This window comes from Tasmannia lanceolata, unplaced genomic scaffold (genome assembly GCF_043159265.1).
Source record: "Tasmannia lanceolata isolate RefF3 unplaced genomic scaffold, GAP_Taslan_0.1 ptg000006l, whole genome shotgun sequence".
In the NCBI taxonomy this organism is placed as follows: Eukaryota; Viridiplantae; Streptophyta; class Magnoliopsida; order Canellales; family Winteraceae; genus Tasmannia; species Tasmannia lanceolata.
In genome coordinates this window covers 3,991,665-4,004,134 of record NW_027518683.1, presented here as the reverse complement: position 1 = coordinate 4,004,134, position 12,470 = coordinate 3,991,665, and the positions used below count along the sequence as shown (strand labels likewise).

The following is a 12,470-nucleotide window of genomic DNA, read 5'->3' as shown; positions in this document are numbered from 1 at the left end:
TGATCCTAGTGAACGAACAATGCATAAACAAATGATCCACAGATTCCCCATCATGCAGATATAGTGGGCAATGATCAATAAGCCACATACCACAGTTTCTCGAAAAGTTAATAGTTTGTATTCTATCACGACAAACCGCCCAACCAAAGATACAAACTCTGGGTGGCCAATGAAATTTCCATACATTTGCCGAACATGAAGGGTTAGAAATTGGCATATTACTTTTATAGAAAGATTTAACTGAGAAAGTCCCAGAAGGTTCCTCAATCCAAAGGCATAATACTTACGCACCTTTCTTGATTGCCTTTGCATCAAGCAAATATGGTTAATTTATTTGATTGCGGAATGCTTTATATCTTGGACTCTTGGTTTTAAAACTTACTCCGTTTTTCTCTACATTTTTCATTGTAGCCCGTGATAACGTTTCACTCGTCCCTTTCAAATAGTTGTCAATCCGAGGGGGGCAATCAATCTCTCTCTCTCTCTCTCTCTCTCTCTCTCTCTCTCTCTCTCTCTCAGCAAAGGAAGTATCTAAAAGTAAAAGCCTCTGAAAAAGTAGCTAGAAAATTATCCACAAAGTAGAGCTTTACTAGACCCAATAATTGAATAGTGTTACCGAAATAACTCACACCAATCACGTCCTAGATTCTCTTTGCTGATTTACTGTTCACACAAATTCAATTTGCAATTTCTATAAAGATAAAGTTCATCTTTTTGTATGTCTTTTCACCCTAACATCACCGAGCACTACCTTCTAACAATTCAATTACTGGGTCGTGTAATCCAGAACTGGACAATATTTACACTGGGGTTGAGTCGTGACATGATCAATCAGATCGTCTAGGTCCATTTGACACTCCTACCTCAAGGATTTATATGTAAAAAAAGGCTTTTTATGCATTGGCTATGTAGGTTATGAAAGAAGCAACAACCTTTGAACATAATAACTAGGAACCAGTTGGTTACAGGAATGTAGATCCGACCCACGAATTTGGCACTCGAAAATGTTGTCGATATCTTTGCCTAACCAGAAATCATGGCTGCCAGTGTGGATGTCACAAAGACTGACTAAAGCAAACCACCTGCTCACAAGCATTCAAATGGTTTTAAAGTTAATGATTAAACTAAACTACTTTCTTGAGAAAAATGTCTGAAAAAAAATTAAAATGGACGAGTGTATAGAACAGATTACAACAAGAAAAAAATCATGTTGCTTAATTTTGCCATCTTACCGTAGTGATTAGTGATTCCACCAAAGTATAAAGTATAACTTATTAGCAGAAAGGATGCTGTGAAATAAGGGCAACACACAGCAGTCTCAGACAAAGTTTACCAGGGAAACAATCCTAAAATATCATTTCGATTGAAGTAAAAGAAGGGCAACACGTAGCAGTTTCAGACAAAGCTTACCTGGGCCATTAGAAATGCAGCTGGGCCCATGTAAGCTAAAAGAAGGAAGGGGAATTCCATACATGTGAAGGCAATCAGTGAAAACCAGACATATCCAAACAAAGAGTTTACAGCTTTGAGTTATTTAGACTCATCGATGAAACAAGAGAACTCCAATAAAAATAAAATCAGAAGAGAGAGAGAGAGAGAGAGAGAGAGAGAGAGAGAGAGAGAGAGAGAGAGAGAGAGGACCAGTGGACTTACCTACCTATATCGATTTTACAGAGAAATGGCCTAGATGAGCAAGCATTGCTTCAACCTCTCCAGTCACATGCAACCATTTATTTTCACTAAAACACCATTTCCTGTCAAACACAAATAGGAACATAACTAAAAAAAAAAAAGTTCTACAGTCTAACAACAAATGTCCAAAAGTTTGGTTTGGACTTGATAGAGAGAATTCGATATAATATCTGGATAATTACCACAGTGGACTTCCAAGTCCTACCAATTGAGGACGAACTTTTAAGCAAAGGTTCTTACACTCACAGTTCAATACTAGAATGCAATCCAAGCTATATTAATTTGCCAAAGACGTTTCTGAAGGGAAGTTCCCGTTATAAATAACTGTGGCTGAATAATGGACGATTGCATTAACCAAAACAGATTCCCAAACGCATCCAGCTTATGGTCATTAACAAGAAAGACTCTGGCACAAACTATGTACTCATTTCACCAATTAAGTTCACGAAAATAAGGAAGCAATTTTGGAAGGTCATGACCATTTCAAGAAATGCTTAAGTTGTTGATAATGAAAAAATAAACTTCATGAAACAGCTATCGATACTAATATTAAGAAAGAGAACATGTTTGTCGCTTAAGATACACAAATCTATCTGGGGGATTTCTATTGTCTATTTGTCATTGTGACTTCTTAATGCCTAACAGATATCTGGGTTTTTTCTACATTTTTTTTACAAGAGACAGTGATGTACGTCGCAGAGCTGCACTCTTCCGCCTTTCAAATTATTTGCACAAAAAGAAAATCAGATGTACAGTGGTTTTCTTTTACTTCCCACGACCTGTCAATCCCATGTGGCACTCTGTGGCTCTCTTCCCCTTTCAAATTATTTCTACCCCTATTAGTCTATTACTTTAACCATATCATAAACTCATGTGCATCTGAACTTGAACTTTTGTTTGGCTCGGTGCAAATCCAATGATTTGTGATAGAGGCCCTTAACAAAAAATGTCGTTAATGGGAATAGTAATTCACAATTCTTAACAATAGGGTCCTGGAGACTTCTTGGTTTATCATTGCCATTGCTCAAGGTTCGCATGCAACAACATTGATCTAGTAAAAGTTGCTTTATACGCACGTGGCTCCAAGTTAAAACCAAATGGAAAGATTTCGGTTATTGTTTTTCCTGTGATATACTTGTGACATTTCAGTTTGGGACTCATTTTACTGCACAGATTTCTGGATGTGAAATACCATCAGATGGGTTACTTTTTATTGGTATTGGAAGCATATCACACTATGGCAGAGTGAACCGAGCCGGATCATGAAACATGTTTGGGTTTAGCTCATTAAAAGCTCGGCTCAGGCTCGTTCGTTTACTAAACAAGCCGAACCCGAGCCCAAAAATTAGGCTAGTCAAATAAACGAGCAGAACTCGAGCTTTGTATAGTTCGGCTCGGACAAGCTCGTGAACTTTTTAGGCTCGATTCATAAAGCCGAGCCGAGCTTTAAAGCTCGGGTTATGTTCGTTATATATATATATATATATATATATATAGAGAGAGAGAGAGAGAGAGAGAGAGGAAACTGTTGGTGAGCTTAAGCTCACCAAACTTATGGTGAGTTAGCTTGCCCAATCACATGGGGGCCCACTTTGTTAGGATGATCCAAAGCATTCATTTGAAAGTCCCTTACATAGATGGGGGGTGTACCAAAAATCAGCTCCATAGGATCATCCTAACCCCTCCATTTGTGGAGGACAAAAATGGACAGACACAAATCTGCCCCATTTTTGTCCTCCACAAATGGAGGGGTTAGGATGATCCTATGGAGCTGATTTTTTGTACACCCCCTATCTATGATAAGGCCTTGCAAATGAATGGTTTGGATCACTCCCCAAAATGTGGGACCCATGTGATTGGGCAAGCTAGCTCACCAACAGTTTCCTCATATATATATATATATATATATATATATATATATATATATATATATATATATATGTATGAGGAAAATGATTGTGAGCTTGAAGCTCATATAGCTTATAAAAAATAAAAAATAATAAAAAAAGCTCATATAGCTTATATGAGCTTGAGGGCCCAAACACATGTGCACCCATATTGTTAGGATGATCCAAAGCATTCATTTGAAAGGCCCTTACATAGATAGGGTGTGTACAAAAAATCAGCTCCCTAGGATCATCCTAACCCATCCAAAAGTAGAAGGCAAAATGGACAGACACCGTTTGCCACAAATCTGCCCATTTTTTCCCTCCTCTTTTGGAGGGGTTTGGATGATCCAATTGAGCTGATTTTTGGTACACACCCTATCTATGATGGGGCCTTGCAAATGAATGGTTTGGATCACCAAAAAAAATGTGGGACCCATGTGTTTGGGCCCTCAAGCTCATATAAGCTATATGAGCTTCAAGCTCACAATCATTTTCCTATATATATATATATATATATATATAGAGAGAGAGAGAGAGAGGAAAGTGTTGGTGAGCTTAAGCGCCCAATCACATTGGGGCCTACTTTGTTAGGATGATCCAAAGCATTCATTTGAAAGGCCCTTACATAGATGGGGTGTGTACCAAAAATCAGCTCCATAGGATCATCCTAACCCATCCATTTATGGAGGTCAAAATGGACAGACATTATTTGTCCACAAATCTGCCCATTTTTGTCCTCCACAAATGGAGTGGTTAGGATGATCCTATGGAACTGATTTTTGGTACACACCCTATCTATGATAGGGCCTTGCAAATGAATGGTTTGGATCACCACAGAAAATGTGGGACCCATGTGATTGGGGCGCTTAAGCTCATCATAAGTTTGGTGAGCTTAAGCTCACCAACACTTTCCTCATATATATATATATATATATATATATATATATATATATATATATATATATATATATATATATATATATAGAGAGAGAGAGAGAGAGAGAAAGAAAATTGTTAGTGCGCTTAAGCTCACAATTTTTTTGGTGCGCTTAAGTTGTTATAACGCCCCCCGTTCGTTTAAATGTTTGGGTCCCGCTTAAGCGCACCAATGGGAGGCGTTATACCAACTTAAGCGTACCAAAAAAATTGTACGCTTAAGCTCACCAACAATTTTCTTATATATATATGAGAAAACGGTTCCTACACATATGTGTAGATAAGTTATCTACACACTAGCTTAAAATATACTGGGGGCCACATTATTTGGGTGATCCAAACCATTCATTTTTAAGGCCCTTACATAGATAGGGTGTCCACAAAAAATCAGATCCATAGGATCATCCTAACCATTCGAACTGTGGAGGCAAAAAATGGACTAATTTATAAGAGTTTAAAGACATCCTTTTTACCTCCACAAATCGTAGGGTTGGGATGATCCTATGGATCTAATTTTTTGTAGACACCCTATCTATGTGAGGGCCTTTAAAATTGATGGCTTGGATCACCCAAACAATGTGGGCCCCCACTGTAGTTTAAGCTAGTTTGTAGAGAACTCTTTACACATATGTGTAGGAACTGTTTTCTCTCTCTCTCTCTCTCTCTCTCTCTCTCTATATATATATATATATATATATATATATATATATATTTGATGTGTTTACTAAACGAGCTGAACCCGAACCCAACCAAGCTCGAGCCTGGTTCGGCTCATTAAAAGCTAGCTCAGCTCATTAAAAGCTCGGCTCGAGCTCGTTCATATACTAAACGAGCCGAGGCGAGCTGAGCTAAGCTCGAGCTTTGTTAAAGTTTGGCAAGCTGAACACGAGCCCGTAGTAAAAAGCTCGTCACGAGCCGACCCTCGAACTAATAGAGCCGAACACGAACAACCCAATGTTCAGCTCGGCTCTGCTCGTTTGCAGCCCTAGGCAAAGTAATGTTTCAAAGTGTAATGAATCCTTTACTTATTTGATGTGATGGTTAAGATATTATCTATAGTTAAACTCTTCACAACTTATCAATGCATATGACCCTTTTGGTACGAATAGTTTATCAGTGAAAGTCAAAAATTTTATTTGGTATCTTGTTTGGGCTACTAGATTTATGTTCTTAATTTCTTGGTGTGGATATTGGCATATCACCAGGAATTGATTGAAATTTTAGCATAGGCCGGTGAAGTCATGCCTTTGGCTAACTTGATTCAATGGGGGGATATACAAACATGTGGCTCTTTTCATTGTAAAAGAAAGATTGGTTGGATTAGCCCATTTTTCTGTACATTATATCTTCACTTACGCCCCTTTCTTGATTGCCTCTGCATCAAGCAAATATGATTAATTCTAATTCCGGCTCATTTATTTGAGTACGGGATGCTATAAATCTTGGACTCTTGGTTTTAAAACTTACTCCGTTTTTCTCTACATTTTTCACCGTAGCCCGTGATACACGTTTCACTCTTTCCCTATCAAATAATTGTACCGACCCACTAGTACTACATGTCAATACCAGAGCTCTCTCTCTCTCTCTCTCTCTCTCTCTCTCTCTCTCTCTCTCTCTCTCTCTCTCGTTATTTGTAAAAGTTCCAAAAAATAGTCAAGTCAATGTCAGCAAAGAAAGTATCTAAAAGTAACGCTCGCAGCACTATTGTATTTTGATGAGGGCACTCCTCGTTTTGTTAAAAGTACGGTATTGCCCGCACCATAGGATGATCCAAACCGTCCATTAGATGGGCCACAGCCTAAATAGGTTGTGCCTCAAAAATCATTTCAATTGGTTGATCCTAACCCTCCGATGTATCCGGGGTTGATCCTAACTCTCCGATCTATACAGGGTTAGGATCAACCCTTTAACCTTCAGATCGGAGGGTTAGGATCAACCTATGGAAATGATTTTTGGGGGCACAATCTATTTAGGCTGTGGCCCATCCAATGGACGGTTTGGATTATCCTATGGTGCGGGCCATACCGTACTTTTAGTAAAGTGAAGAGTGCCATCATCAAATAAAAGTAGTGCTGATAGGGAAGTGATATTTACGCCCCTTTTCATCACTAGGGACACCCAGCGTCAGTGTATCAATGGCAAAAAGGGGGCTCATGCACTTTATGTCGGAAAAATCCAGAGCCTTTGATTGCAAAGTACACGGGCAAATGGGTGTCCCGGTGATAAAAGGGGCGTAAATATCATTTCCCGTGCTGATAACATCTCCCTATTTTAAAAAGTAGCTAGAATATTATCCACAAAGTAGAGTTTTACTAGACAAAATAATAGAATAGTGTAACTCACACCCATCACGTCCTAGATTCTCTCTGCTGATTTACGGTTCACACAAATTCAATGTGCAATTTCTTTAAAATGAAAGTTCATCTTTTTGTATATCTTTTCACCGTAACATCACCGAGCACTACCTTCTAATAATTAATAATTTTCAAAAGAGCGATGATATTTTCACCCCCTTGCAGTAGGCATGCGCCCCCCTATAACGTGTTGTGACGTCAAAAAACGTTAAAGTTGCCCACTGTTCACGTCAAATCAGGTTACCAGTGGGGTGCATGCGTAATGGAGGGGGCGTGAAAATATCATCTTCCTTTTCAAAATGTCTGCTCCTATCAGTTAGATGCCAGGATTGTTCACAAATGATATAAAAGCTTAGCTCGACTCAATTTGGAAGATAAACACAACTCAGAGAGAGAGAGAGAGAGAGAGAGAGAGGGAGGATGGAGAGTAAGGTTTACGAAGCAGCATTGGAGGGGAGTGTAAGTTCCCTGCTCAAATTGCTCGAACAAGACGCGCGAATTCTGGATAGATGTTCAGTGCTTGGTGTGGAAGGAAATCCTCTACACATTGCAGCTTTACATGGACACGCCCATTTTGCCAAAGAGATTATAAACAGAAAACCAGAATTCGTCCGTGAATTAAACTCGCAAGGCTATTTGCCTCTGCACTTGGCATCGGCAAAAAGGAACGTCGAAATGGTAAAAGATTTGTTACAAGCAGACCCTGAGACTTGTCTTGTTCGTGATCCAGACGGAAGGATTCCTCTCCATACGGCTGCAATAAAAGGCCGAGTCGAGGTTTTGGAAGCGTTAGTGAGTGCCAAACCTGTAACGACTCGGGTCTTGACAAAAGGTGGAGAATCGATTCTGCACTTATGTCTGAAACAGGAAAATGATCTTTTTAAGTGCATAAAAAAGTTGGTAGAGTTGGTTGATGTTAAGGAGCGTGGTGAGTTTGTCAACATGAAGGATAATGATGACAATACTATCCTCCACCTCTCTACAGCTAACAAACAGTTTCAGGTATGATTTATCTTCTACACCTCTGTTTTACAAAATTTAAAAAAACCCCTCTTACTTGGAAAATTTCAACCCCGCTATTTCACCTCTTCTTTATATTCTTTTGAGTCAAAATGATAGATGCCATTTCCATTCCTGGTTTTCTCACACGAACAGAAAGAAAAGAGAGAAAGAGATAAGATATGAAGACGGTTTAAGTTAATAAAAAATGGGGATTTTGCAAAAAAAGTCTTCTAGTTTTACAATTTGCAAATAGAGTAATCAGGTTTAAGTTAATATAAATGGGGATTTGACGAAAAATGATATTGTTAATGGCTTATTTAGAGGGATATCATTATAAATTAAAGGTCCCTCTAAATCAAACTTGAACTGCATGTAGTAGTTAGATGGTAGAGTTGGTTGATGGTAAGGAGCGTGACGAGTGTGTGAAGTTGAAGCATAATTAAAGGTCTCCTCCACCTCTCTACAGCTAACAAACAATTTAGGGTATGAGTTATCTTCTACTCCTCTGTTTACCAAAAAAAAAAAAACCCTCTTGGAAAATTTCAACCCGGCTATTCTTCCTCTTTTTTATAGTATGTCTTTTGTATCTTTCTTCCAAAATGACAGATGCCATTTGCAAGGTCATTCTGGTCTTTTGTGAGTAAAAAAAACTAACTATGGGTATTTTGGTCACAAATTGATGGCATGACCTGATTCGCAAAATTCTCTAAAATCCGATGACTCAAGCAAATTGTCAAACCTAGAAGGCTCTTTTTGCTATTAAAGCAAAGTAGAAGACTCCTTTTGCAGAAACCTCATAAAAAATGCTGCACATTTCACCTTTTCCAAAGATTTTTTTTCCCATTCCCATGATTTAGAGGGAAATTATATTTTTATTGTTTATTTAGAGGGATATCATCGTAAATTAAAGGTCCCTCTAAATAAAACTTGAACTGCAGTTGTTCGAGCTACTTTTTTTCATGTGCAAAATTTTTCTTGTGGGTTTTTTTTCCATTCCCACGGTTTAGAGGGAAATTATATTTTTATAATATATTTAGAGGGATTTCATTATAAATTAAAGGTTCATCTGAATCTGTACTAGTTAGAGTTACTTTTCAACGAAAAAGTTCGAAACCTTGGAAAAAAAATTTTCATTTCCAAGCTTTTCTCAAAAATACCTACAATCTAAACATGCTTATTGTCCTCAATCCTTCTAAAAGAACTGAGTGTATTTTATATAAGACTTGTATATCTATCTATAGTATATACTAAACGTGAGTCTTTCCATTTGTCATTAGTTTTTTTTTTTTTATGGAATTTTTTAATTGGAAATTTCTTTTCAAGAAAAAAATTTTATTGGAATTTTTCCATGGAAAATTATATTATAAATTTTTTCACAAAAAAATTTATTAGATTTGTTTCATAAAAAATAAATTTTTCAATATTTTGTAGACTGATTTTCTTTAAAATTTACTTTCCATAATAATAATAAAAAAGGGAAATGGTATCAGCACAACCATGTTTTAATAAGTACACAAACTCAGGTTGCCTTTTCTTTTTTAATTGGCTTGTGAGAGCTTTTTGGTAACTAAAATTAGGGGTGGACATGGTTCGGGTCAGAACTGAGGAGCCGAACCGAACCGGCCACTTCGGTTCGATTCGGTTCCGGAATTAAATGGTTCGGTTCCGGTTTAGGAATTCTGGAACCGTGGGAATTTGGTTCGGTTCTGGGTTTGGGATCCCGGAACCAAGAACCGAGTGGATCACATCCCCCCTCAATCGGATAAATTCACCCCCCCCCCCCTCTCTTAATGTTTTGCTTTGCCTTTGAACTATTAATCTTTCAATTGTAACTTCTTAAAAGTGATAAAATCTCAAACTTCCACTGGAAAGTGGAAACCCTAGTTTTTTCCCCAAAACGATCAAAATCTCTCGCCGTCTTCACTCTTCAACCTCTTTTGGGTTTTGACTTTTGAGAGAAGTAGTAGAGAAAGTGAGAGAAGTGGGCTTCGGCCATCACACCTTCTCCGGCAAGCTTCCCCAAGCTCCGACCACCTTCATCTCCTTCATTTTCTACCTCTGAGTCTCTGACCATCATCTATTACGGTGATTTCTTCGCCCTAATCACAAATCCGACCACCTTCCCCATCAAAACCTCCATTATCTCTTCCAATCTCACCCTCCAAACCCCATTCCTACCATTGCCATCCTCTACCCCTGATCTCCAGTGGACGTGCCAAACCCAACTTCGGTCAATTCTCCCCTTAACTCTGGCAACCTCAAATCCATTTCTACCACCATCCAACCTTTCTTCACCATCACAGAACCCATTTTCTATCATCTCCGAGACTCCGACCATCACTTGCCTGTTATATAACTATTTGTACATTACTGTTTGTGTTCATCATGGAGCAGATTAGGCAAAATATCTTCATTTCGTCAAAAGACTGGGTAAACCCAGAACCGAACCGAACCGATCAATTTCGGTTCTGGCTCGGTTCGGTTCCAAACATATATGGTTCGGTTCTGGTTCCAATTTCTGGGAACCGATTATATATGGTTCAGTTCTGGGTATATATACTCCAGAATCGAACCAAACATAACCATGTCCACCCCTAACTGTAATAACCTTTGACAATTCTTAAATGATAAAAGGCAAGTAGGGTTAGTACAAATATCAAAACATGGTTGTGTTGATATGATTTCCCTAAAAAAATTCTATTTTGAAGGTATTGCAAATCTACAACCTCCTAAAGCTTGGAATTTTTTTTCCTATAGACTATTATTTTATATAGACAGGAATTGCTAGTGTCCATCACAAAAGGCATTCCGCGGCTGGTCTATTGCATGTCAGACCAGCCACCTCGTGAATGGAGACAACACCCTAGCAAATCCCTCTATAGAATATTTCCATCACTTTTTTCACTGTTCAAAACATCCCACAATCACCACCCAAACCCATGCATAGAGTGGGCTAGGGATGGGTGGGCTCACCATTTTACCCCAAAAAAATGATAAAATGTGCTTAACTTATTATAACTACTTATGTTTGAAATTCAAAATATTTAACTAAAGTAACACTAATCTACCAGTATAGTGATCTAACCGTCAGATCTAGAAATGTCCGATCTAATATATTCTAACATGCATAGCATGGGCCGGGATATAGGCAGTACATTTCCGTATAACATTTTTAACGTGAAAGAAAGTTTGAAAACATCAACATATTCATGCATGCAGACAATAGATTTTTTGCTTGGCAAAACTACGGTGGATGTAAACGCCTTGAACGTGAATGGATTCACAGCTTTGGATATTTTAGAGAGTTCAGAGGAATCGTGTGCTTATGGAAAAATCGAACGAAGGCTTCGATCCGCCGGAGCTAAAAGATCAACAGATTCTAATGATAATAATGGTCTACAGATCCTGGAGTGGGCGTGGGTGTGCTCGGGAGGCAGCAAAAGCAAGAAAGAGCTTGAGAAAGAGGAAGCTAGTTTGAATGATTCAAGAAACACGCTAGTGGTGGTGGCAATACTAATTGCGACGGTGACTTACACATCCGGCCTAACCCCACCTGGTGGTTTCTGGCAGGGTGAATTCAAAAAAAATGAGGTAGAATTCAACACAACGGCAACGGAATCCAATAGAACGGCAATTACAGATCACAGTGAAGTGGCTTTCCTGGCTATCAAGGAAAATGAGGGAGAGTCTAACAAAACGGCAAATGAGGGACCACTCAACAGAACGGCAATAGATGATTACAGTGGGGTGGCTGTCCTGGCTATTAAAAATAATGTTGCTTACTCCTATTACATTATTTTTAATTCGATCGGTTTTTTGGCATCTCTGAGCATAATCCTATTGCTGATAAGCGGATTCCCAATAAGAAGAAAGGCTTGTAGGATTACTTTGATGGTGATCTTGTGGATTGCAATCTCTTCAATGGTGATCACTTACACAGTGGGAGTTATCAACACTTGTTCGTGGGCAATTATTCCTGGTAAGGCTCCAAGAAAAAGAACGGTAACGTTCTTGTCGTTGGGGGTGATGGGCATACTACTTCTGGGAGGCCCCTTTATCCGCTTAATTGCGCAATTGCGAAGAAGATTTGTAATACCAATGCAGTGCGTAATACCAAAGGAGAACGAAAAGAAAAAAGTAGTGGATGTTTAGCTGCTACACTGCTTCTTCCCTCTTTCTTGTTAAAAATGATCTTGTAGCCTTCATGTGTGCCTCTTCCCTCTTTCTTGTTATGTATTATTCTTGTTATGAAAGTAGTCTTGATGTTTTCCTCTTCCCTCTGTCTAGTTATGTATTATTCTTATTATGAATGATCTAGCGGTCTTCATGTTTGCCTCTTCCTCTTGTTATGAATAATTCAGTAGTGTTCATGTTTGCCTCTTCCCTCTTTATTGTTATGAATGATCTCGTAGTGTTAATGTTTGCCTCTTCCCTCTTTATTGTTATGAATGATCTAGTAGTGTTCATGTTTTTTCTGTTTTAGTTCCAAAGGATGACATGTCTCACATAATTTATTTCTTATATATACATGGAAAATACTAAAAAGGGAGGAGTCGATACCCTTCTTCCTAAGATCACAATCTAGAGGGGGTGATTT

At 38.4% G+C, this 12,470-nt stretch overlaps 1 protein-coding gene across 2 annotated transcripts; it reads left to right on the top strand.

Annotated features, from left to right (window-relative positions):
- Positions 1 to 7,220: 7,220 nt before the first annotated feature.
- On the top strand, positions 7,221 to 12,264 carry LOC143879318 (uncharacterized). Of its 2 annotated transcripts, none has more exons than XM_077381661.1 (2): positions 7,221 to 7,873; positions 11,276 to 12,264. In XM_077381661.1, the coding sequence occupies exons 1-2, from the start codon at positions 7,292 to 7,294 to the stop codon at positions 12,023 to 12,025; spliced, it is 1,332 nt and encodes a 443-aa protein (XP_077237776.1). In that variant the 5' UTR covers positions 7,221 to 7,291; the 3' UTR covers positions 12,026 to 12,264. The 2 variants fall into 2 exon arrangements, with proteins under 2 accessions (XP_077237776.1, XP_077237775.1); XM_077381660.1 differs by having other exon boundaries at positions 11,093 to 12,264.
- Positions 12,265 to 12,470: the final 206 nt, after the last annotated feature.